This window comes from Hypanus sabinus, chromosome 7 (assembly GCF_030144855.1).
Source record: "Hypanus sabinus isolate sHypSab1 chromosome 7, sHypSab1.hap1, whole genome shotgun sequence".
NCBI lineage: Eukaryota > Metazoa > Chordata > Chondrichthyes > Myliobatiformes > Dasyatidae > Hypanus > Hypanus sabinus.
Genome location: NC_082712.1, coordinates 7,732,905 through 7,759,104, shown reverse-complemented (window position 1 = coordinate 7,759,104; position 26,200 = coordinate 7,732,905). Strand labels below are relative to the sequence as shown.

General features: G+C 46.1%; 1 protein-coding gene across 1 annotated transcript in view; it reads left to right on the top strand.

Moving 5' to 3' along the window:
- Positions 1–9,877: 9,877 nt before the first annotated feature.
- LOC132396535 (G protein-coupled receptor kinase 6-like) overlaps positions 9,878–26,200 on the top strand; it is a 173,499-nt gene continuing 157,176 nt past the window's right edge. Inside the window, exon 1 of the mRNA XM_059974137.1 lies at positions 9,878–10,035. Within this exon, the coding sequence (XP_059830120.1) occupies positions 9,984–10,035 (52 nt within the window). The 5' untranslated portion in view covers positions 9,878–9,983. The remainder of the gene's footprint in view (positions 10,036–26,200) is intronic.

Sequence of the window (26,200 nt, the reverse complement as noted above, 5' to 3'; positions counted from 1 at the left end):
ACAAACCAGTCTTCCCTCCATCGACTCCACCTACACTTCACTGCTTTGAGAAAGAAGTTAACATAATCAAATAATTATGGCATTGTGGCAAGGTTTGTGGATGATATGAAGATAGGTGAGGGAGTAGGTAGTGCTGAAGAAGCAATGTGATTGCAGCAGGACTTGGAGAATTGGAAGAATGGGCAAAAAAAGAGGCAGATGGAATACAGTGTTGGGAAATGTATGATAATGCTTTTTGGTAAAAGGAACAGTATGGACTGTTATCTAAATGGGGAGAAGGTTCAAACATCAGAGGTGCAGAGAGACTCAAGAGGTCTCATGCATGACTCCCAGAAAGTTAATTTACAGGTTAAGTCTGTGGTAAAGAAGGCAAATACAATGTTGGCATTTATTTCAAGGAGAATAGAATATACTGTAAAAGCAAGGAGGTAATGCTGAGGCTTTAGAAGACACTAGTCAGGCTGCACTTGGAATATTGTCAATAGTTTTGGGCCCCAGATTTCAGAAAGGATGTGTGGTCACTGGAGAGGGTCCAGAGCAGGTTCAAGACGATGATTCTAGGAATGAAGGGGTTAACATATGAGGAGTGTTTGTCAGCTTTGGGCTTGTACTCAGTGTAATTTAGAAGAATGTAAGAGGATCTCATTGAAACCTACTGAACGTTGAAAGGACTAGATAGGGTGGATGTGGAGAAGATGTTTCCTCTGGTGGGGGTATCCAGAACAAAAGGGCACAGCCTCAGAATTGAGGGGCAACCTTTTAGAACAGAGACAGGAGGATTTTTTTAGGCTAGGGAGCAGTGAATCTGTGGAATGCTCTGCCACATACTGTGCTGGAGGCCGAGTCTGTGGGTATATTTAAGATGGAAGTTGATCATTCCTGGTTGGTTAGACCATCCAGGGACATGGTGAGACGGCAGGTGTATGGAGTTGAGTGGGATCCAGGATCAGCCACGGTGGAGTGGCGGAGCTGAATTGATGGGCTGAATGGCCTAATTCTGCTCTTATGGTCTAAAGAGCCCCTTTGCCATGCGATATTTCTCAGACAACGGTGGAGTCTCAATGTTAGCGGCGTTCTGGGCTGCTGTAGTCTGCTCGGTTCACCGAAGTGACGCGCAGAAACGACCATTTAACACCTGTATTAACTGAGGTGGAGAGAGAGAAGCAGAAGGTGCAAGAGTGAATGGGGGGTTAGACAAAGAGAGTCTTCCTGCAGTATCGACATCTGAAGGTTTAAAAGGGATCTGAGGAGTAATTTTTTGTCAAATATTAATGATCGACTTTATTCACCATACACATTTTATTAGGAATTTGCTGTGGTGAGTTGGTCAGGGTGCAACATGAAACAACAAATGGCAACATTCAACAACTACAAAGAACTAAGAATTATATAAAAATAAAGTTACAGGTTAAAGTACAGATATGTGTGTCAATCCATAAATCCCCCAGCAACTATTTACAATGTAAACAACATTATGAGAAGTAGTTTAAAATATTTACAGTGTGGGGACAGGGGTAATAGAGGGGGTGTGGGTGAGGCTAATAAGAATTATGGGTCAGATTAACTGCCTGGGGAAATGTGGTGAACTACATAAACCTGTGTGGACACGCCCCTCTGCTGACTGCTCCTTTGGCTCCTCCCACAGACCCCGGTATAAAGGTGATTGGAGGCACTGCTCCTCCCTCAGTCTCCAGGATGTTGTGTGGTGGTCTCTTGCTGCTGACAGTGCTTTCTTCCAGCTAATAAAAGCCTATCTCTCGCCTCATGTCTCTGAGAGTTATTGATGGTGCATCAGGAAAGTAACTTTTAAGGTTGTGTGAAGTGTTTTTGTTTTAGTAGCTCAAGAGTGCTTTCCAGAGGGGAGCTTTGGGAAAAAGCAGTTTGCTGGGTAGATAATGTCTGCAATGATTTTTGCTGGCTGCATCTTCGGCTTGGACAAGTTCAAGTTCAAGTTTACAGCCAACACTCTGTGCGTATGTATATAGCTAAATGAAACAATGTTCCTCAGGGTCCATAGTGTAAATCACAGTACATACACATACAACACATAAAATAATATTAACAGATGAAAAAATATATACAAGTTGGCATTAAGTGTGTATATGGCATACAGTTAAATATACAGCTGTATTACCGTTACTGGTGCTGTGATAAATAATGTGTACGGGTTGGTAACAGGGGACACATACAATTCTTGCAGTGATGGAAGACTGCGGCCAATGACAATTAGAATCGGAATCAGATTTATCATTACCGGCGTATGTCGTGAGATTTGTTAACATTGCAGCAGCGGTACAATGCAAGACATGGTAATATGGAGAAAATAAATAAATAGATCAATTACAGTATATATATGTTTATTAAATAGATGAAAAATAGAGCAAAACAGAAATTATATATAGAAATGGGTTCACTGTCCATTTAGGAATCGAATGGCAGAGAGGTAGAACCTGTTCCTGAATCGCCGAGTCTGTGCCTTCAGGCTTCTGTACCTCCTTCCGGACGGTAACAATGAGAAAAGGGCATGTCCTGGGTGCTGGAGGTCCTTAATAATGGACGCTGATTTTCTGAGCCACCGCTCCTTGAAGATGTCTTGGATACTACGGAGGCTAGCACCCAAGATGAAGCTGACTAATTTTATAGCTTCCTGTAACTTCTTTCGGTCCTGTGCAATAGTTCCCCCCCCCCCCCACTTCTCCCCATATCAGACAGTGATGCAGCCTGTCAGAATGCTGTCATGGTCCATCTGTAGAAGTTTTCGAGTGTGTTAGGTAACAAACCAAATCTCTTCAAACTCCTAATGAAGTATAGCCACTGTCTCGCCTTCTTTATAACTGAATCAATATGTTGGGACCAGGTTAGATCCTCTGAGATCTTGACACCTGAAAACTTTAAATTGTTCACTCTCTCTTCTGGTCCCTCTATAAGGATTGGTTCGTGTTCCCTCATCTTACCCTCCCTGAAGTCCACAATCAGCTCTTTCAACTTACTGACATTGACTGAAAGGTTGTTGCTGCGATACCACTCAACTAGCTGGTGTATCTTGTTCCTGTATGCCCTCTCATCTCCATCTGAGATTCTACCAACAATGGCTGTATCATCAGCAAATTTATAGATGGTATTTGAGCTATGCCTAGCCGCACAGTCATGGGTATAGGAGGGAGTAGAATAGTGAGCTAAGCACACAGCCCTGAGGTGTGCCAGTGTTGATCAGGCCTCTGATCTTGGGCCTCTGCACCTCCCTCTGCAATTGCATCCTCGACTTCCTAACCGGAAGACCACAATCTGTGTGCTTTGGTGATAACATGTCCTCCTTGCTGACGATCAACACTGGCTCACCTCAGAGGTGTGTGTTTAGCCCAGTGCTCTACTCTCTATAATGTACATGACTGTGTGGCTGGGCATAGCTCAAACACCATCTACAAATTTGCTGAAGATACAACCATTGTTGGTAGAATCTCAGGTGGTGACGAGAGGGTGTACAGGAGTGAGATATGCCAACTAGTGGAGTGGTGTCACAGCAACAACCTGGCACTCAATGTCAGTGAGACAAAAGAGCTGATTGTGGATTTCAGGAAGGGCAAGATGAAGGAGCACATACCAATTCTCAGAGGGATCAGAAGTGGAGAGAGTGAGCAGTTTCAAGTTCCTGGGTGTCAAGATTTCTGAGGATCTAACCTGGTCCCATCATATCGATGTAGTTATAAAGAAGGCAAGAGAGCGGCTGTACTTTATTAGAAGAGATTTGAAACATGATTCTGATTCTGATCATCAGCGAGCATGGATTGTGGTCTTTCTGGTTAGAAAGTTTTGGATCCAGCTGCAGAGGCCCAGGTTCTCCAACTTGTCAATCAGGATTGTGGGAATGATGGTGTTAAATGCTGAGCTATAGTCGACGAACAGCATCCTAGCGCAGGTATTTGTGTTGTCCCAGTGACCCAAGACCGTATGAAGAGCCAACTGAGATTGTATCAGCTGTAGACCTATTGTGGTGTTAGGCAAATTGCAGTGGGTCCAGGTCCTTGCTGTGGAAGGAGTTCAGTCTAGTCATGACCAACCTGCCAAAGTGTTTCGTCACCATAGATGTGGGTGCTACTGTGTGACAGGCATTAAGGTAATGGTTGTGACTGTAGCAGTGAGAGATTGAAAACATCCTTGAATACACCTGCCTGCCAGCTGGTTGGCACAAGTTTTCAGAGCCTTACCAGGTATGCCATTGGAGCCCGCCACCTTGCAAGGGGTCACCCTCCTGGAAGACAGCCTGACATCGGCCTCCAAGACAGAGATCACAGCAGGGATGTGCAGCAGGGATCTTCACCGCTGTAGTTGTGTTCTCCCTTTCGAAGCAGGTACAGAAGGTATTGAGCTCATCTGGTAGTGAAGCGTCACTGCCATTCATGCTACTGTGTTTTGCTTTGTAGGAAGTCAAGTGTTGCAAAGCCTGCCAGAGTTGATGTGCATCCGATGTCGCCTCCAACCTCGCCTGGAATAGAGGAAGGAGTATCATAGAGGGATCTGGAACACACTGATGGACAAGTTTTGGATCAACGGTGTCAGGCGTGTGACGGGCAGAGCTGTCCAACGAAGCTCCCGTATTGTTCAGCTTGCTGAAGCAGTTTCACATCCTGGTGGGGAATTCCCCCTCTATGACAGCAGGTGGCGATAAAGTTCACTTTGTTTGCCATGGTGCCCCACGTCTCATAATCAAGAGATTCTGCAGATGCTGGAAATCCAGACTAGCACATAAAACGCTGGAGGAACTCAACAGGTCAGGCAGCATCTATGGAGAGGAATAAAGCATTGATGTTTTGGACTGAGATCCATCAGGACTGGAAAGGAAGGGGGAAGAATCAATAATAAGAAGGTGGGGGGGGGGGGAAGTGAGGGGAAGGAGTACAAGCTGGAATGTGATAGGGGAAGCCAGACTTGCTGAGTTCCTCCAGCATTTTGTGCATGTTGTTCTGGATGTCCAGCATCTGGAGAATCTCTTGTATTTGTGACTTTGCTTTGAGGTGTTTACTGAAGAAGAGCGAACATGGGAGTGATGGGTGTTTGTGGTTTGGACATGATTTGGATGAACATATCGGTGGAGGATGAAAGATGAGAGGACTGTCAGGAGAGCACTGGAAAGTTTTTTTTCCCTGTATCTTATAACAAGCCAAAACCAACAGCAAAGGAAAACTAATGATTACAACTCCCAAATGATCTCCATTATAAAATAACAACAGACTCTTGTCATTACATCATCTGTTTATTGAAAATAGTTACCAACCTTTTTAAACATATGAGTAATATACTCCTTTAAAAAAGCTATGAGAGCCTTTTGGAAGGGGAAAAGAAAGATTGTGAAGGTGGGGAGAGGAGAACGAGTATAAGAGAGAAAGTGGCTTTTTCTACCTTCCTCTCCATCCTGATGAAGAGCTTCAGCCTGAAACATCAACTCTTTATACACCTCCATAGGTGCTACCTGACCTGCTGAGTTCTTCCAGCACTGTGTATCTATGGAAAGGAATAATGAGTCTACATTTTGGGCAGAGACCCTTCATCAGGAATTAAATGCATACCTAATTTTCACAAGAAAGGATGCAATTAGAACCAAAACAAAATGGTCACAATTTTGCTAGCTTGTAATGATTTGGGAGTTGAGAGTTAAGGGGTAAAAGTTTAGGGGTAACCCGAGGGGGAACTTCTTTACTCAGAGAGTGGTAGCTGTGTGGAACGAGCTTCCAGTAGAAGTGGTAGAGGCAGGTTCGGTATTGTCATTTAAAGTAAAATTGATAGGTATATGGACAGGAAAGGAATGGAGGGTTATGGGCTGAGTGTGGGTAGGTGGGACTAGGTGAGAGTAAACGTTCTAGAAGGGCCAAGATGGTCTGTTTCCATGCTGTAATTTTTATATGGATATATGGTTATATGATTATAGGTGTGTTCAAACCAAGTGGGTGAAGGGATGTAGTTATTTCTGAACCTGGTGGTGTTGGACTATGGGCTTCTGTACCTTCTGCCCAATGGGAGCAGTGAGAAGGTAGCACGGCCAGGATTGTGGGGATCTCTGATGATGGATGTTGCCTGCTTCAGATGGTGTCTCCTGTAGATATTACCATTTAGGTTTAAGTCTTAATAATTCAAGTTCAAGTTTATTGTCATTCAACAGTACACCGCCAAATGAAATGACGTTACTCTGGACCAAGGTGCACAACACAGTATATATAACTCACACTTAACATGTGGAGTAAAATTACCGCAAAGAAATTAACAAATAATAAAATATATTCCTGAAGATTGACATTTATCACAAAGTGCATTTACAACACAAGATAAAATGTAATTAGTAAATGTAAATGCAAACAAGAGAAAATCTGCAGATGCTGGAAATACAAAGCAACACACACAAAATGCTGGAGGAACTCAGCAGGACAGGCAGCTTCTATGGAAAAGAGTAAATGGTCGACTTTTTGGGCCGAGACCCTTTGTCAGGAGGACTGGTGAAGGGTCCAGGCCCGAAACATTGACTGTTGTACTCTTTTCCATAGATGCTGTGCAGCCTGCTGAATTCCTCCAGCACTTTGAGAGTACAATGCTACTGGCGCTTCATACATAATGACATCTGGTGGCAGGGAGTTCAGTAGTCTCACGGCCAGGGGAAGAAGCTGTTTCCTATCCAAAGAGTCTTTGCCCTAATGCCCGATGGTAAGGGATCAAAGAGATTGCTGGACTGACAAGAGGGATCATTGACAATGCTAAGGGCCTTGCGTATGCAGTGCTCTGATAAATATCCCCAATGGCTGGAAGAGAGACCCCGATGAACCTGTCAGCAGTTCTTGCAATCCTTTGTCGGGTCTTGCTCTCAGATGCCTTGCAATTCCCATACCAGACAGTGATGCGGTGGGTGAAGACACTGTCTATGGTGGTCTTGTAAAAATTGGTTGGAATGGATGTGGATGTGGGGGGGGGGGGTGGGGTGCAGCCTCATTCACCTCAATCTCCTTAGGAAATTGCTGTGCTTTCTTGACCAAAGAGTTAGTGTTGTGGGACCAGGTGAGATTGTCCATTATGTGCACTCCCAGAATTCTCTCCACAGAGGGGCCATGTAAGTGCAGTGAGGAGTGATTAAATCATTTAAATGGTTTAATAGTTAAACAAGCTTTATTGTAATCTCTGTTTTTATAAGCACTGGAGATTAAAAGAACATAAAATGTCATGTTTCCATAACTCTCCCTTACAGTTTATCCTTCTAACGGATTGTCATTGTGTTTTCCTTGCTCAGCTTTTAACTCCTGGGGTCCCAAGATCGCTTGGGGCTTTTTTTTTCTGAGGTACTGTTCCTATTAAGTTCACCTATAGGGAGTAATCAGTTGGAAAATTGTCGATGACACCATGATAGAATCATTGACGGAGAACTCTGTCGGAAAAGTTCAACCCCAGGAGTCATTGAGAAAGGTAATTACAGAGTTTAGAAAGATGTCTGTGTGTTTATTGATGTGACACACTGTTTGTCAAAACAGGTGTTTATAGAAGAGTACAGGCCCTTTGGCCCACAATATTGTGCTGCCCTTTTAACCTTCTGTAAGATGAATCCTACATAGTCCTCCAAGTGTCTCAACCCAAAATGTCGACTGTCCATTTCCCTCCATATTTTCCTCAGCTCCTTGTTGCTTTCATGTTTTTGTTTGTTCTGATTGTGTTCCTTCTAAAAATGATGTTTATCTGATGCTCTTGCAAGTAAATTTTTCATTACACCTGTGCATACATATGAATACAGGGCCCTGTGGAGGACTTTGTGCAAGCTGAATCATCTGCAGCTCAACATCAGTAAGACAAGGGAGATGGTGATGGGCTTTAGGAAGACTAAGCCTGCACTGCTCTGCTACTATTGATGGTGAGGATGTGGACGTGGTGAGGACCTGGGGTGCACCTGGATGACAGACTTGAGTGGAGCACTAACCCGGAGGCTGTGTACAAGAAGGGCCAGAGTCACCTCTGCTTCCTGAGGAGACTGAGGTCCTTTGGAGTATACAGGCCTCTCCTTCACATTTTCTACCAGTCTGTTGTCGCCAGTACAATCTTCTATGCGAAGGTGTGCTGGGGACAATGTCATCAACACGGGTGATGCCAACAGGCTCAATAAACTGATTGGAAAGGCTGGCTCTGTTATAGGAGAACTGGACACACTGGAGGCTGTTGTAGAACAAAGGACCCTATGGAAAATCCTGGCAATTCTGGACAATGTATCTCACTCTCTGCATGTCACCTTGGTCACCTTGACTGAACAGAGGAGCACTTCTAGTAATAGACTAAGACAATTGCGCTGCTCCAAAGAGTGCTGTATAAGGTCATTCTACCCTCCGCCATTAAGCTCTATAAAGAGCCAACCTACAGCTGGGGAAGTGGTGATCCCCTCCTGTTAGACTGTTTGAGGTGACTTATTTTTTCTTCTTTCTACGTCTCTCCTAATATTTATATCTGTGCACTCTTAATGCTACTGTGACACTGTAATTTCCTTAGGGATCAATAAAGCATCAATCTATATATATAAATAAGTAATAAATAATATTGGTAAGATGAGTTGTAGGGTCCTAATAGTGAGAGCACAGGTTGTGGGGTGAGTGAAGTTATCCCCTCTGGTTCAGGAGCCAGAGGTTGAGGCGTGAGAACTGTTCCTGAACCCGGAGGTACGGGACGAGTAAAAGGGGGCGGGGCATAGGTGAGTGATTGATCGGAATGGGGTCGGGGCCAATGGCGAAGCGATGACATTGTGGGCCGGTACTAGGGGCGGGGTTTCAGGTAATGACGAGCGGTCCGGGGGCGGAGCTTTAGACGATAACGGGGTGGGCCGGGGCCGGGGGTGGGGCTTCAGCCGATGACGGGGTGGGCCGGGGCCGGGGGTGGGGCTTCAGCCGATGACGGGGTGGATCGGGCCCGGGCCGGGGGAGGGGCTTCAGCCGATGACGGGGTGGGTCGGGGCCGGGCCGGGGCCGGGGGTGGGGCTTCAGCCGATGACGGGGTGGGCCGGGGGCGGGGCTTCAGCCGATGACGGGGGGGGTCGGGCCCGGGCCGGGGGTGGGGCTTCAGCCGATGACGGGGTGGGCCGGGGCCGGGGGTGGGGCTTCAGCCGATGATGGGGTGGGCCGGGCCCGGGGGCGGGGCTTCAGCCGATGACGGGGTGGGTCGAGCCCGGGCCGGGGGTGGGGCTTCAGCCGATGACGGGATGGGCCGGGGCCGGGGGTGGGGCTTCAGCCGATGACGGGATGGGCCGGGGCCGGGGGTGGGGCTTCAGCCGATGACGGGGTGGGCCGGGGCCGGGGGTGGGGCTTCAGCCGATGACGGGGTGGGTCGGGGCCGGGCCCGGGCCGGGGGTGGGGCTTCAGCCGATGACGGGGTGGGCCGGGGCCGGGGGTGGGGCTTCAGCCGATGACGGGGTGGGCCGGGGCCGGGGGTGGGGCTTCAGCCGATGACGGGGTGGGCCGGGCCGGGCCCGGGGCCGGGGGTGGGGCTTCAGCCGATGACGGGGTGGGCCGGGGCCGGGCCCGGGCCGGGGGTGGGGCTTCAGCCGATGACGGGATGGGCCGGGGCCGGGGGTGGGGCTTCAGCCGATGACGGGGTGGGCCGGGGCCGGGCCGGGGGTGGGGCTTCAGCCGGTGACGGGATGGGCCGGGGCCGGGGGCGGGGCTTCAGCCGATGACGGGGTGTGCCGGGCCCGGGCCGGGGGTGGGGCTTCAGCCGATGACGGGGTGGGCCGGGCCGGGCCCGGGGCCGGGGGTGGGGCTTCAGCCGATGACGGGGTGGGTCGGGGCCGGGCCGGGGCCGGGGGTGGGGCTTCAGCCGATGACGGGGTGGGTCGGGGCCGGGCCCGGGCCGGGGGTGGGGCTTCAGCCGATGACGGGGTGGGCCGGGCCGTGGCCGTAGCCGGAGCCGGAGCCGGAGCCAGAGCGGTTGTGAGGTAGAGCTTTCGGCGGAGACACCGGGAGCGGCACTGGGCGCGGATGGAGCTGGAAAATATTGTGGCCAATACAGTGCTGCTGAAGGCCAGAGAAGGTACGGAGTGGCTCCGTCTGCCGCCGGGGGTTTGCGTGCTCCGATGGGGGTAGGGAAGGATCCGCAATCCACTCCCCGACCCCCCGCATCCCTCCATGGGACCCTGGTGTGGACAGAAGCGGCAAGGCCGCAAGAAGATTCACCCCTCCTTTCAGCGAATCCTCCGCCCGGTCGGCCTTTCCCCTGTTCCCGCGGCCGAGGGAAGCGGTGCTCCCTACTTTCCCTTTCCCTCTCCTCTGGCCCCCGCACTCCCCCTTCCCCTCCCCACTCAACCTCAGCTCCCCTCTCCCGCACCCCTCTCTCCCCCCCGATCGCACCTCGCTCCCTCCATCTGCCCCCTCCCCTTTGCAACCTCGTCCCTTTCTCCAACTCCATCTCTATTGTGTGTTCAGATGTGTTATTTCCCCTCTCACCTCCCTCACGTTTAATCAGCACCTTTCTCTTGATACACCTTCACCCTGACCCATCTGGTCCTTTCCCCGTTTGTTCCTGGAACAACCTTTGAGTTGGCCCAGCTAGCTGACTGATTTGTAATTCTTCAAATCTGTCACTGTTAGGTGGAGACCTGTGTAGTTCATAGTTTTTCATTTTGAGCTTTCAAGTACTTAGACCATCTTCATTCCCTCTCTTTTTCTGTCATACTTACTTAAAATTAAAATTGTTTGAGTGGTTGCTAATAGAGCCAAGAGCCTAGAGAATGTGAGATGATAAATAATCAGCCGCAGTCGATATAATCAACACAGCCCAGGGTTCAGAATCTTTTGCGGACTCCTGGTTAATTAAGAGTTGTACTGTAACTTATTTCTTTCTTGGCTAACAAATGTTGGTAACACTGTTACTGGTGACTCCAGCTACAGATCTGAGTATATTTTCCAAGTTGATGTTACTTAAGTAGTATTGAGAGAGACAGTTTGTGGTGGCGCCTCTTAAACTGAAGATGCAATAGTGAGGAATAAAGTCATAGAGCTCTACAGTGCAGAATCAGAGCCTTTGGCCTGTTTCATCCATGCCCAGCTGTTACTCTACCTAGTCCCATTGACTGCCCTCCATGCTCATCCCATCCTTCGTACTCAACCAGACTTCTAAATGTTGAAATTGAACCCACATTGACCACTTCCTCTGGCAGCTTGTTCCACACGCTCACCATCTGAGTGAAGAAGTTCCCCCTCAGGTTCACCTTTCACCCTTAACCTATAACCTTTAGTTCTTGTCTCATCCAATCTCAATGGTGAGGGGGGAAAGGTCTGCCTTTGTTTATCCTATCTAGAACTCTCATAATTTTGTAAACCTCTATCAAATCCCTCCTCGTTTCCCTATGCTCCAGGGAACAAAGTCAACCTTTCCATATAACTTAGGTCAAGTCCTGGCAATGTCCTTGTAAATTTTCTCTGTATTCATAAAATCTTATCGATATCTTTCCTGTAGGTAGGTGGCAAAAACCTGCGCATTGCACCCCAAATATGGCTTCACCAATGTCTTATAAAATTTCAACATAACATCCTGTTTCTCAAAAGAAACACATCCTGGTTTGGCCACTCATTGCTTGCGATGTTTGTTTTATAGTGTAAAAGTTTGGAGACAAAGTTAGTTGTATCTTCAAGTTCATGTTGGTTTTGCTGAGCTTTTGGTCAGAATAGACCTTGCTGACCATGATTTATATCCTGGTGTAGGGTTGGCATTTTTATACCCAGCACTGTCTTGTGACATTGTGTGGACTTCACTGTGATCTGTTTGCTCATCTTTGTGATTATGTTCCTGCACATAAGATGGGTCATAGGGCAAGCATGCTGTAATTTCAGCTTTCAGTGATAAATACAGCAGTCGGCGACTGCTAAATGGACAGTCTAATGTTTGGTGTGCAGTGGAGGGTCAAAGCCAAAGAGGGGCACCCAAAGCGTAGTGAATCTGTGAAATTTGTTGCCAGAGATTTCACCTGTGATCTATCAAATATGGAAGTGTCCACAACCAAAATGAAAAATTCCATGGAGAATTCAGCAGAGGGTTCTGCACTCTGAGATTGGAACTGTTACAGAGAACAGTACCGGAACAGGCACCTTGGCCCACAATGTTGTGCTGAACTAATTAATCTTATCCTTTCTGCCTACACAATGCCCTTGTCTTTGCACTCTCCTCACATTCACATGCCTATCTAAACATCTCATAAAAGTATTTAATGTATCTTCCTCTACCATCACACCACCACTTTGTAAAAAAAAATGCCCCTGTCATTTCCTTGAAAATGAACCCTCTCACCTTAAATGCATGTCCTCTGGTATTAGACATCTCAACCCTGGGAAAAAGATGCTGTCTATCTACTCTATAATCTTATGAACCTTTATCAGAACTTACCTCAGCCTCTGCTGCTTCAGAGAGAAAGTTTGACTAGCATCTTGTATAGCACGTGCCCTCTAATCCAGCTAGCATCTTCTGCATCCTCTCAAAAGCCTCAGCATCCTTCCCACAGAGAGATGATCAGAGCTGCATGCCGTCTCTACTTCTGAATGCGTTTGAATTCTGTTTTCATCACCAGGTCACTCTGGGCAGTGTTCCTCTCGTTGCCTGAGCCCAAAGCTCTTCAAGTTCCTCCTTGGACTCTTCCCTCTCTCTGCTGCTCCAGAGAAAACAGCCCAAGTTTGTCCAACCGCTTGTAGCATATGCCTCTAAATCCAGGCAGTGTCCTCTTGTTTGCCGCAGTTGAGGTGACTAACGTAGTCATTTATTGGCTGTGGGTGTTAACTGAATTTGGCCATTTGACCCATTAAGTGTGCTCCACTACTCATGGCTAATTTTATTTTTTCAACCCTCTTCTCCCAGCCTCTCCTCGTAACTTTTAACTCCCTTGCCAAACGAGAACCTGTCACCCACTGCTGTAAATATACCCGATGACTTGTCCTCCGCAGCCATTGCGGCAACAAATTTCTGCAGACTTACTACCCTCTGGCTAAATAAATTCCCTTTCACCTCATTTTTAGAGGAGCATCCCTTTATTCCAAAGCTGTGCCCTTAGATCCTAGGCTCTTCTAATGGGAACATCATCTAAGTCCACTTTCCGTTTCTGGTAGGCATCAGTATTTCTACCCCCTCCCCACCCCCCAGGTCTTTCAGTTCTGAATCAGAATCATGTTTAATATTAAAGGCAGAGGTAATGAAATTTAAACATGTACAAACAAGCTGGAGGAACTCAGCAGGTCGGGCAGCATCCGTTGAAAGGACCAGTCAACGTTTTGGGCTGAGACCCTTTGTCAGGTCATGAAATTTGTTGTTTTGAGGTAGCAGTACAGTACAATATATAACATTTATATATTACCATTAGAAATAAAAATGTGTTGGTATGTGTCTGTACAATATATATGTAAATATAAATTAAATAAGTAGAGAAAAAAACAGGGAGGGAGTGTACAAGCATTCATCAATTCAGAAATCTGATGGTAGACATCTAGAAATCTGATGTCCTAGAACATTGAGTGTGTGTCTTCAGGCACTGCTACCTCCCCCCTCATGGTAGCAATGAGAAGTGGACATGCCCTGCTATTGAGGGTTCTTAATGATGGATGCCACTGTCTCAATGCATTGCCTTTTGAAGATGTCCCTTGGTGGGGTCTTGTGCCCATGATGGAACTGGCTGAGTTTCCAACCCTCTGCAGCTTTTTCTGACCCTGTGCAGTGACCCTCCACACCAGACAGTGATGCAACCAGTTAGAATGCTCTGCAGGGTTCGTCTATAGAAATTTGCTAGAGTCTTTGGTGACTTACCAATTCTCCTCAGACACCTCATGAAATTTTGCAGCTGTTTTGCCTTCTTTGCTCTGTCTGAGCTCCACTGAGTACAGTTCCAGAGGCATTGAATACTCCTCATACGTTAAGCCTTTAATTCCTGGGGCCATTCATGTGAGTGTTCTTGAGTGGCTGGTGACGTGTTGCCGCTTTGCACTGCTGCGTGGTAAAGGTGTTAACACTTTGCTCTTTGGAATTCCAGCATTGAGACCGGGGGGGGGGGGGGGGGTTCCCATCATTTTCATGCCATGGACTCCAGGTGGGGAAGCCCTGATTTAGACCCAATGACATTGAAGAAACATTGACACATTTCTAAGTCAAGACTGTACACGGTCAGTGCTTACAAAGGTGGACATTTAAAATCTCATCTCTAGGTCGTTTTAGATTGAAGTGAAGGGGGCAGGATGGTAGTGTAGCGCTTTTACAGTGCCAGAGACGGTTTCAATTTCTGCTGCTGTACCCTATCCTTGTGACTGGGCCGGTTTCCTGTGGGTGCTGTGGTTTACTCCGACATTCCAAAGGTGTACGGGTTAGTAAGTTCTGGGCATGCTACGTTGGTGCCGGAAACATGGTAACACTTCACGATGGTGTTGCTTGTTTGAAACTGTAATGTTTCGATATACATGTGATAAAGCTAATCTAATTTAAAAAAGTATATAAAGTCACAGCCACACTAGACAGACTGGGCTCTGTGGCCCATCAGGTCTACACCAGATGTCGTGTCCTCAATGGGAGGCAAAGGATGGTTGTTTTTTCTTTCAGACTAGCGGCCTTTAAGCAATGGTGTACCACAGGGATGGGTTCTCAGTGCCCTGTTGGTTGTCGTGTATATTAATGATTTGAATGAAAGCGCAGGTGGTATGATTAGGAAGTTTGGATATTACTTCAAAATCGATCTGTAGTGTACAGTGTAGGAAGGTTATCTAAAATTTTACAAGAGCGAGATTGATTGGGAGAGTGGTTAAAGGATAAAACAGGTAGAATTTGACTTGGTGGCATGTGAGATAATGCATTTTGTGAAGTTAAACCACGCCTGGATATGTACAGTGAAGGAGCAGGTCATTGTGCTTTCCAGAATAGAAAGATTGAGCTGAATGCAGACCAGTACAGGCCCTTTGGCCAATGATGTTCTGCTGACCTTATAACCTGCTCAAAGTTCACGGTACATTTATTTTCAAAGTACGTACAGTATGACGTGCAACTAGCTCAAATAGACATGTTGGTTGGCATGGGCGATTTGGCTTTTGGACTAATCAGCTTAAATCAGACTTGGAGCTCATGGTCTAATGAGTGGCAGTGATCCCAGTTCTCTGCACCGTTCCCTGCATGGAGTTGGTCCATTCCCAGGGATGGGGGTGCTTCTGATTGGACTGGCCTGTTGCCCACTTCCACTGCAGAGGAGGTAGCAGTTGCTGTAGTCCTGATCGAAATGGCGCTGAGAGCTTTAAAACAATTGTCAGTCAGGAATGATTTGAATCTTGTGCCTCAGTTGAAATGCTGCCTAGATTTTCTTGTTAATGGGATGTCTCCTGACCTATTGTCATTGCTCTGTGCAGATCTGCTTTTTGGCTGGAAGAGGCAAGGGGCTGGAGAAGAAAGAATCTGATAGGATGAAATAAAGGGAAGAGTGGTTGAGGGCAAGAGAAAAGGGTAGAGGGGTTGGTCAAATAAGGGGGAAGATGCCATTTGTACTCTAAATCTTTTCCTCAAGTCCAGCATACATATTGTGCTGCCTTAAACCTATTAGTTGCAGGACCGGAGAAGACCAGCCTATTTATTCCCCAGAAGACCCTGAAAGAACCAGTTGACAGTCTAGTGCTCCTTTTTTTTGGGTCAATGGTCAAAATTTCAGGTTTATTCCAGGTTGGAGTTTAACATTCCATCATCCATATTACAGTGATGTTGTCAGTACACAGTTATCATAACAGTTCTGTATTTAATTAGGTGATTTAACTGGAGGCTACATCACTATACAATATTGCCTTAACCTAATTAAATACAGAATTATTTTGGAACTGGATGCTCTTTGTCCTAGCAAAGCATAACTGAGTGAAGGTGTGCGATTAAGAATGACAATGCTAGCAGATCTTTAACTGCAACCTGTGCAGACTTGATAACATTCAACTGTCCATAGGTTTATATGAAATAGGAGCAAACTTATTCAGTCCAATGAAGATGCTCCACCATTCCAACATGACTAATTTATTATCCCTCTCAACCCCTTTCTCCTTCCTTCTCCCCGTAACTTTTGATGCCCTTACTAGTCAAGAATCTTTCAACCTTTTTTTTAAATATACCCAATGATTTAGCCTCCACAACCATCTGTGGCAGTGAATTCCACTAATTTGCCACGCTATGGCTAAAGAAATTCCTCATCTCTGCTTTAAAGGGACCTCCTTGTATTCTGAGTTTGTGTCCTCTGGTCCTAGACTCGCCCTCTGTAGGAAACATCCTCACCATGTCCATTCAATATTCAATTAGATTCCTCCCCCTCATTCTGGCCAGAGCCATCAAATGCTCCTCATATGTTACCCCTTTCACTCTTGGGGTCATTCTCATAAACCTCCTCTGGACCCTCTCCAATCTCAGCACATCCTTTGTTAGGTAATGGGCCCAAAACTGCTCTCAATATTCCAAGTATGGTCTGACCAATGCCTTATTAAGTCTCAGCATTCCATTCTTGCTTAGTCACTGTCAGCAGTGGTTAAGCTGGCAAGTTTGTTGGATCTAATGCCATCCTAGAGTCCTGAGCATCATTGCCCAGTGCAGCATTCAGGACCTACCCCACAGTTGGTGCCATATCCATGACCTCATTGTAAACTACCAGAAGTTGAAAGGTTTGATGGATGGATGTGCAGAGGATATTCCCAGTAGTGAGGGAGTCTAGGACCAGAGGGTATAGTCTCAGAACAGAAGGACATGATGAACAGTGATGAGGAGGAATTTCTTTAGCCGGAGTGTGGTGAATCTGTGAAATTCATTGCCACCAATGGATGTGGGGGCCAAGTTGTTGGGTATATATAGAGTGGAGTTTGATAGGTTCTTGATTAGTAAGGGTGTCAAAGGTTTGAGGAGAAGACAAGAAATAGACACCGAGAGGGAAAATAAATCGACCTTGATCAAATGGCTGAGAAGAATCGATGAACCAAATGGTCTAATTCTGCTCCTATGCCTTAGGGACTTGCTTAGTCTTGATCTTCAGCTCTCTCAGTTGAGTATGAAAGAGCTAATGTGATTCTTCTAGGGAGCTTTTCAGTGTGTACCAGCCAGTGTACTTTTCTCCTTAACTATTGCTAAAACTGATATCTGGTGATTATCATTTTACTGTTAACGGGAACTTTGTGTGAGCAAATTGGCTGCTTTTCACATGAACTTCAATTCAGAAGCATGTCTTTGTTTGCAAGCTATTGTGTGGCAGTATAGACAATAGACAATAGACAATAGGTGTAGAAGTAGACCATTCGGCCCCTTGAGTCTGCACCGCCATTCTGAGATCATGGCTGATCATTCACTATCAATACCCAGTCCCTGCCTTGTCTCCATATCCCTTGATTCCCCTATCCATCAGATATCTATCCAGCTCCTTCTTGAAAGCATCCAGAGAATTGGCCTCCACCATCTTCCGAGGCAGTGCATTCCACACCTCCACAACTCTCCGGGAGAAGAAGCTCTTCCTCAACTCTGTTTTAAATAACTGACCTCTTATTCTCAATCCATGCCCTCTGGTACTGGACTCTCCCAACATCTGGAACATATTTCCTGCCTCAATCCTATCAAATCCTTTAATTATCTTAAACGTTTCAATCAGATCCCCTCTCAATCTCCTCAATTCCAGCGTGTACAAGCCCAATCTCTCTGCGTAAGACAGCCCTGCCATCCCAGGAATCAACCTAGTGAATCTACGCTGCACTTCCTCAATTGCCAGAATGTCCTTCCTTAAACCTGGAGACCAAAACTGTACACAATATTCCAGGTGTGGTCTCACCAGGGCCCTGTACAAATGCAAAAGAACATCCTTGCTCTTGTATTCAATTCCCCTTGTAACAAAGGCCAACATTCCATTTGCCCTCTTCACTGCCTGTTGCACTTGCTCATTCACCTTCATTGACTGGTGAACTAGGACTCCTAGGTCTCTTTGCATTTCTCCCTTACCTAACTCGACACCGTTCAGACAATACTCTGCCCTCTTGTTCCTGCTTCCAAAGTGGATAACTTCACATTTATTCACATTGAATGACATCTGCCAAGGATCTGCCTACTCACTCAGCCTATCCAAGTCTCCCTGTATTCTCTTAACGTCCTCTTTGCATGTCACACTGCCACCCAGTTTAGTATCGTCAGCAAACTTGCTGATATAGTTTTCAATGCCCTCATCTAAATCATTGACATAAATCGTAAAGAGCTGTGGTCCCAATACAGAGCCCTGTGGTACCCCACTAGTCACCTCCAGCCAGTCTGAGAAACACCCATTCACTGCTACCCTTTGCTTTCTATCTGCCAACCAGTTTTCTATCCATGTTGAAACCCTGCCCCCAATGCCATGAGCTCTGATTTTACTCACCAATCTCCTATGTGGCACCTTATCGAATGCCTTCTGAATATCTAGGTACACAACATCTACTGGCTTACCCTCGTCTAACATCCTTGTTACACCCTCAAAAAACTCCAACAGATTAGTCAAGCATGATTTGCCCTTGGTGAATCCATGCTGGCTCGGCCTAATCCTATTTCTGCCATCTAGATGTGCCACTATTTCGTCCTTAATAATGGACTCAAGCATCTTCCCCACGACTGACATTAGGCTAACAGGGCAATAGTTCTCCGTTTTCTCCTTCCCTCCCTTCTTGAAAAGTGGGACAACATTAGCCACTCTCCAATCTTCAGGAACTGATCCTGAATCTAAGGAACATTGGAAATGATTACCAATGCATCCGCAATTTCCCGAGCCACCTCTTTTAGAACCCTCGGATGCAGACCATCTGGACCCGGGGATTTATTAGCCTTCAGTCCTACCAGTCTACTCATCACAGTTTCTTTCCTAATGTCAATCTGTCTCAATTCCTCTGATATCTTATGACCCTGGCCCATCCATATATCTGGGAGATTGCTTGTGTCCTCCCTGGTGAAGACAGATCTAAAGTATGCATTAAATTCTGTTGCCATTTCCCTGTTTCCCATAACAATTTCTCCCAATTCATTCTTCAAGGGGCCAACATTGTTCTTAACCATCTTCTTTCTCTTCACATAGCTAAAAAAGCTTTTGCTATCCCCTTTTATATTCCTGGCTAGACTGAGCTCATACCTGATTTTTTCTCTCCGTATTGCTTTTTTAGTTAAGATCTGCTGTTCCTTAAAACTTTCCCAATCATCTGTATTCCCACTCATCTTAGCCCTGTCATACTTCTTTTTCTTTAATGCTATACAATCTCTGACTTCCTTTGTCAACCACCGTGGCCCCTTCCCCCTCTTTGAATCCTTCCTTCTCATTGGAATGAACTGCATTTGCATCTTTTGTATTTTATATTTTGTATGGGGCAGTAAGGTACGATACAAATAAAACTCTTGGAGAAAACACTTTCATTTAGTTGCTACTGACAACGTATGTAAAGTTGGGCTGTGGAACAGGAAGTGTAGAATTGATGAATCAAGGACCTAGAGAAGCCAGGTTTATTTTTTGGGTGTGAAACAATTGGGTAAACAGATAAGATAAACTCCTGTCAGAGCCTAATGGAATGGGAGAACTTTTATATTCCACCCACTCAAATGTCTGAGAAAATGTTGAGTTGAATACTGGGGTTTACTTCAGACTGGTTATAGTCCTAGATGGAAGATTGCATGGGAATGATGGGGCAAATGGGCAACCTAATTCTATTTTAAGCCACATGACAATCTATGCTTGCCCCTTTTTAAAATAACAACCCATGTTAGCTGATAGTTGCAACGTTATAGATAAAGACTTGAATGTATATAGTCTCTTGCGTGTAGCTCTTTATGGAAGGACCACTGCCTCACATGCAGTCAAGTTTCTGATATTCTAAGATTTATGTGATTATTGGACTATATATTGGTTTCCTTCATTTTCTCGGTGTTTTCTTTCTTGTGGCTGATAGGTGGGTGGGTGACCTAATTTTTTTGTGTGTAAGAGTGGGGTTGGGGGTTTGGTGCTACTGTTGCTGTTCTCTGTGAGTGATGGGGGTCAGGACTGTTATTGACACTGTTTTTTGCTTGTGAGGGGGTTGGGGCTGTTAGTCTTTTTTTGCTGTTGGGAGGAGGAATCTTTGGGATCTGAATTCTGTTTCTTTTATTGTGTGAGGGGAGCTGTTGTCTGTCTTTCGTCAACACCCACTGTCTTTCTGTATTTAATGGCTATCTGGAGAAGACAAATGTCAGATTTGTATGCTTTGACAATAAATTGAACTTTTGAAACCTGAGGTGTCCTGGTCAATATACACTGTACATAGTGTATATCATCATTATATGAACATAATTTATGGCCATGATCAGATTTATGGAACTTGTATTTTATTTTACGATAGTGACTGCATTTGAGAAGGATTATATTGATTGGTCATCCTAAAGCTGTAGAAATGCAAAATATTCTTTGAAAGGTTTTACATCTGATGAAATAGTTCAGATTCAAATGTCCCATGTATATTGAAACGTATAGTGAAACATGTTGCTTGTGTTAACGACCAGCACACCCCAGGGTTTGCTGGTGGCAGCCTGCCCTTAAACCGTGACCTGACTCCCTAACTCTGTACCCAAAACCATTTCTACAAACCTAAACAAAACTCTTAAGTCTGAACTGAGAACTCAACGAGAGTTCTGAAATGTCTTCAGGACTGCAGTTCCAGTTAACCACTGCCCCCATCCCCCTCTGGCAAGTTGGATGCTGTTGGAGATTCCCTGTTGGGGGCTGGAAATTTGAAACCTCAAGGGTAGTCTGCTCCTGATTATCTCGTAATAAAAGTTTACAGAGTGGCACTGATTCTGATTTGGCAGGAAATCCAACCCCACGCTGAGGCCTTGAGTTACCTCTCGGACATTCAGCTTATTATCAGGCCCTCTATCCACCCTTTGATTCCTGGAATCTGAGTTCCGACTGTTGTAAATGCCGTGGTGTTTACTAATGGCTCAGTTCACCGAGGCTTGGGCCAGGAGGCAGAGGACAGCCGTGTGTGGAATGGGGGTCGCTTTGTTACTGTTGTTCTGTTCTTGCTGTGATCTGAGTTGGTCTGCTGAACTCTGGGCCACACTTGCTGACTGCCTCTTGGGTCGAGTTGGTTGTTAACACAGATTGCACATTTCATTGTATGTTTTGATGTACTGGAGATAAGTGAATGAATCTGTGTCTGAAAGTTAATCCAAAGCAACACACACAAAGTACTGGAGGAACTCAGCAGGCCAGGCAGCGACCGTGGAGAAGAGTAGACAGTGCCGTGTTGGCCCGAGACCCTCCCTCAGGACCAGAAAGGAAGGGGAGGAGTCAGCATTGGAATTGGAGGGAGGGGATGGAGAAGCACAAAGTGACAGGTGATGGGTGGAACTGGGAGGTTGATTGGTGAAAGAGATAAAGGGTTAGAGGAGGGGTATCTGATAGAGGATAGAAGACCATGGAAGAAAGGGAAAGTGATGGGCAGGTAAGGTGAGAGAGTTTCTTTTGTCTTTTGTTTCTGAACGTTGTTGTGCAGCTTGATACGGGTTGCTAACGAGATGTATGGTGTGTTTACCTTTGTCATTCGAGGGATTGAGTTTGAGCTGCTAGGCTGCCTAAGACTTTTGTACAATTCTGTATTTGTAAATGTTGAGTGGAGAGTGAGCTTGTAAATCTGGCGGGAGCAAAGCTGTTGGGAATGGCGTGGGTGGAGTGCTGTGGGAGGGGTATGAGACAGGTGGCAGAGGAGGAAGGGCAGTGGGTGGCATGAGTGCAGACATCTAGTCCTGAGACACCAGGGAAGGATGTTTGATCGCAAACAATTGTTTCATTGATTAATCTCTCTGGCCATCCATCCCATAGGATGACAATGGTTCCTTTCAGTCAGTTGGTGGGGTTTGAACTGTGCGTCCTGGAGTGGCCGTACAGGCCGATCCTTGACAGGCACTGCTTGCCACATACTTGGCAGGTGAGGCCTGGAGGGGCAGCAGGGGCAAAGCTCTGTGGTGGTGCTTCCTGTGCCTTTCCTCTGTTGCCTCTATGAGCTTGTTCTCAGCAGCGTCCACACCTTTTCTGATGGTGCCCCTCCACTGTGAGTGATCTTGAGCCAGATCCTCCCATGCTGATGGGGCAATATCAGCTTTCTTGAGGCTCCAGTGCAGAACATCCTTGTACCACAGTCGCTGGCCTCCTCGTTTTCGGGTACCACTGGACAAGATGTCCTTGGGCAGTCTCCCGTCAGGTATTCTGACAACATGTCCTGCCCAGCGCAGTTGGGCTGACATCACCAGGGTTGAAACTGCTGGCACTCTGGGTCAAGAGAGGACCTCGGTATTGGAGACCTTGTCTCGCCAGGTGATCTTCATCAGAGAACGTAGGTGAGGCTGCTGCAGTTGGTCAAGCTGGCGTAGTGACTCTGATATGGGCACCACGTCTCACATCCGTACAGCAAGGCTGATATGACAACGACCCTGTATACCTTGCACTGGGTGGCCAACCTGATGTTCTGTGAACAAAATCAATCTTTCAGCTGACCAAAGGCAAAGCAGGCTCTTCTGGTTCTTGACTCAATCTCTACATCCAGAGAAGCTGAGGATGTTATTATGCTGCCCAGGTAGCAAAACTTGTTGACAGCATCGAGACGAGTGTCATCCATGAGGGCAGTTGGTTCTCCATAGCTTGAGCCAGGAGCCGGTTGGTACAAAACTTGCGTCTTTTTCAGGCTGACTGTCAGTCCGAAGCTTTTGGCTGCACTGGCAAAGCGACTGGTGATCTCCTGTAAGTCTTCGAGAGAGTGGGCAACAGTGCCCAGTCATCAGCAAATGGTAATTCATGCACCACAATGTCCCTGACTTTTGTTTCTGCTCTCAGTCTTGCGAAGTTGAGGGGCCCGCCATCAACCCTCGTTTGTAGGAAGACCCCTGACTTCAGGTCTGATGTGGCATCCTGAAGAACAGCAGCGAAGAATAGTCCAAACAGAGTAGGAGCCAAAACACAACCCTGTTTTACGCCGTTGCTGATGGGAAATGGGTCTGACAATTCACCATGCATGATGATGTGGCCCTCCATGCCTTCGTGGAACTGACAGATGATGTTGATTAGGTGTGGGGGGGCAACCGAATTTTGGTAGGAGCTTCCACAAGCCATCTCTACCAACAGTGTCAAACGCTTTGGTTAGATCAACAAATGTGACATAGAGACTTTCAACACATTTCTCTTGGAGCTGCCTCAGTGAGAAGATCAAGTCCTCTGTGCTATGGCTTGTTCAAAAACCACATTGGCCTTCTGCAAGGATGTTGTCACTGATGTTGGACACCAAGCGTCTAAGGATGATCTTTGCGAGGCATTTTCCTGCAGTCTCTCTTGTCTCCCTTGTTCTTGTAGATGGTGACTATTGATGAATCTTTGAAGTCTTGTAGTTCTGCAGCTCCCCACAACTTTGTGAACAACTGGTGTAAGCATGATGTCAGTGTGTTACCATCGTACTGGTAGATCTCGGCTGCGAAACTGTCAGGCCCAGGTGCTTTGTTGGGTTTTAGCTGCTTGATGGCTTTGATGACCTCGTGAAGAGTAGGGGGAGCATCTAACTCGAACAGTATGGGTCGAGGGGTCAATGCAGAATGTTTCTCTGGTGCTTCCAGCTCTCTCCCCTTTTCCCAACCTCGATTCTCCTCTCACTGCCCACTTCCCACTCTTAGTCAACAATGGACACCCATATCAGAATCAGGTTTGTCATCACTCACATGTATCATTTTTTGTGGCATCAGTACAGTGCAATACATAAAATTACTCCAGTACTGTGCTGAAGTCTTAGGCACCCAAGCTGTATATGTGTGCTTAAGACTTTTGCACAGTAGTGTACAATATATCATAAGGATTGGATCAAGTAACAGCCAGAGACTTTTTCCCCTATGGCAGAGATAGCTAATATGAAGATGCATGATTTTAAAGTGATTGGGAAAAATTAAAGGGGGGTTTTGGAGGTAAGATTTTATTTACATAGAGTGGCAGCCGGTTGGAATGTACTTCCAAGAGTGGTGGTGGAGGCAGTTACATTAGGGACATTTAGGAGACTCTTGGGAATTTGTGTGAAAGAAAAATGGAGGGCCACATGGGACGGGAAAGGATTGGTTGATCTTGGACTAGGTTAAGAGGTCAGCTCGGCATTGTGGGCCAAAGGTACTGTGCTGTAGTGTTCTGTGTTCTATGAACAGTTATTTCCAGTCCTTGCCAGAACTGATTGCGATTTCAAGTTCTAACAAAAGTTCACAGATCTGACATGCTGCCATTTTTGCTTTGCACGGATTCTGATTGATGAGTTTTCCCAGTCTCCTTCTATTTCATATTTTTAGCAGACACAGTTTTGCTTGGTTTTCATTGTTCTCCCTGCCTAGTTTTCCAGCCCTCTGTGATACAATATTTACCTCTTGACTGTCTTTTGAGCGGAGTATTCCCCTGGCAGTGCATCCTTCACCATGCCGTTCATCGAGTCCACCCAGCCCATTTTATTTATTTCACTCCTCCCAACGGCTGTGTCAAGACTGGAGACAGTGTTCCTCTAATTGTTCCCACTTTGCTCAATCAGCACAGTCCAGAGATCAAGTTTTGTTTGTTTTATTGGAACAAACAAATGACATAGCTTGTTCATTGACAATGCCAAATCCCTCTGTAGCATTGACTCTCCCTATCTCTGCAGTCCTCTGACATCTTGCTGACTCTTCAGTTTTGGCCTTGTGAACCTCATGCCCACATCAGTTGGCGTGGCCTTGTGTTGCTCAGTGCCTAGGTGCTGGGATTGCCTCCTTTTATCTCAGCATTGTTCTGCGTGATTAATACAGATATGCAGCACATATCATTTAGTTACAATGACGTAAATGTTTTGCTACTAATATGCATTCTGTTTTACTCTCACAAAAGAGTAGGTTTTCTTCACTGGGGGATCTCTCTAAATTGGATTTTCTTTTTTAAACACACATGTGATCTGCTTATTTGGGACACCACTGACTTCATAAATTCCAGGGTTTAATTTCCCAGCTCTTTGCTTTTTTTTCAGCTTAATTCACATCAGTGGTCCTGGCCTCTGAAATATTCATCCAATACCAACTACTGCTTTAATACTATAGCTGTCATGGTTCCACATCTGTAGACTAGTTCTATTTCTTCTATTCACATTGGAAAATGCAGTGAGATGCGTTGTTTGTGTCAAGGATGTGTTGGCGATAGCCGGCTAGTGTTACCATTGGCAATGTAGCATGCCCGCAGCTTACTAACTCGAACCTGTGCATCTTTGGAAGCGGGACCCTCCCACAGAAAACCCACGTGGCCATGGGTAGAATGTACAGGAATTGTTTCCAGTGGTGCTGTAAAGCCTTATGCTAACCATTACACTGCCATGCTGTCTCTTTCTTTCTCAGTATGCCTTCAGAGCCCCGTGTACTGTGTTGGTATCCCAACGAGACCTCCCAAAGTCACCATCCCACTCTTATCAGCATTGAATTCCATTTGCCTTTGCTCTGCCTGTCACTCTCATTACTTTTTCTGGATATTTATTTATTTAGGGATATAGCAGTCTTCTGACTCACTGAGCTGTGTCACCGACTGACTTAACCCTAGCCTAGTCACAGGAAATTCACGATGACCGATTAACCTACTAACGCTACATCTTTGGACTGTGGTAGACCAGAGCACCCGGGGGAACCCATGCACACAATGGAAGTATATACACTTTCTTACTGACTGAAGACACCAGAATTGAACTCCAACCACCACCCTGAGTGCCAACCGGTACACTCCTGTGGCACCCTGGTTTCCTGTAACTTTTCCAATTTTCAGTTCTACTTGGGGTGACATGCCAAGTTGCGGTGACCAACTTTTTCATCTGCCACCTTGTTCTATTCAGAGATGCTGCTAATTCCAGTTGGCAATTTCAACATTATAATTTAAAACGGTGATAATCTTAAGAGTAGGTTAAAGGGTCAGCACATCCCTTTATGAGATCTTGCTGTGTCCCACATGCATGTCTGCACTCCGCTAGCTGGGAAACATTTTGAGAACTTGCGCTGCCCCATTGTGCGTTAATGAACAGATCTGATTTGGTGATGTTGATTTGCAGGGATTAATATTGGCCAGAGAGTGTAGCCATTTCCATCTGTTTGTGACTTTAATACCCATAGGTTGACCCCAGAGCACTTTGGTGGTTCCCGGAAAATAATTCTGACCATAGTCAGCATCCTGCTT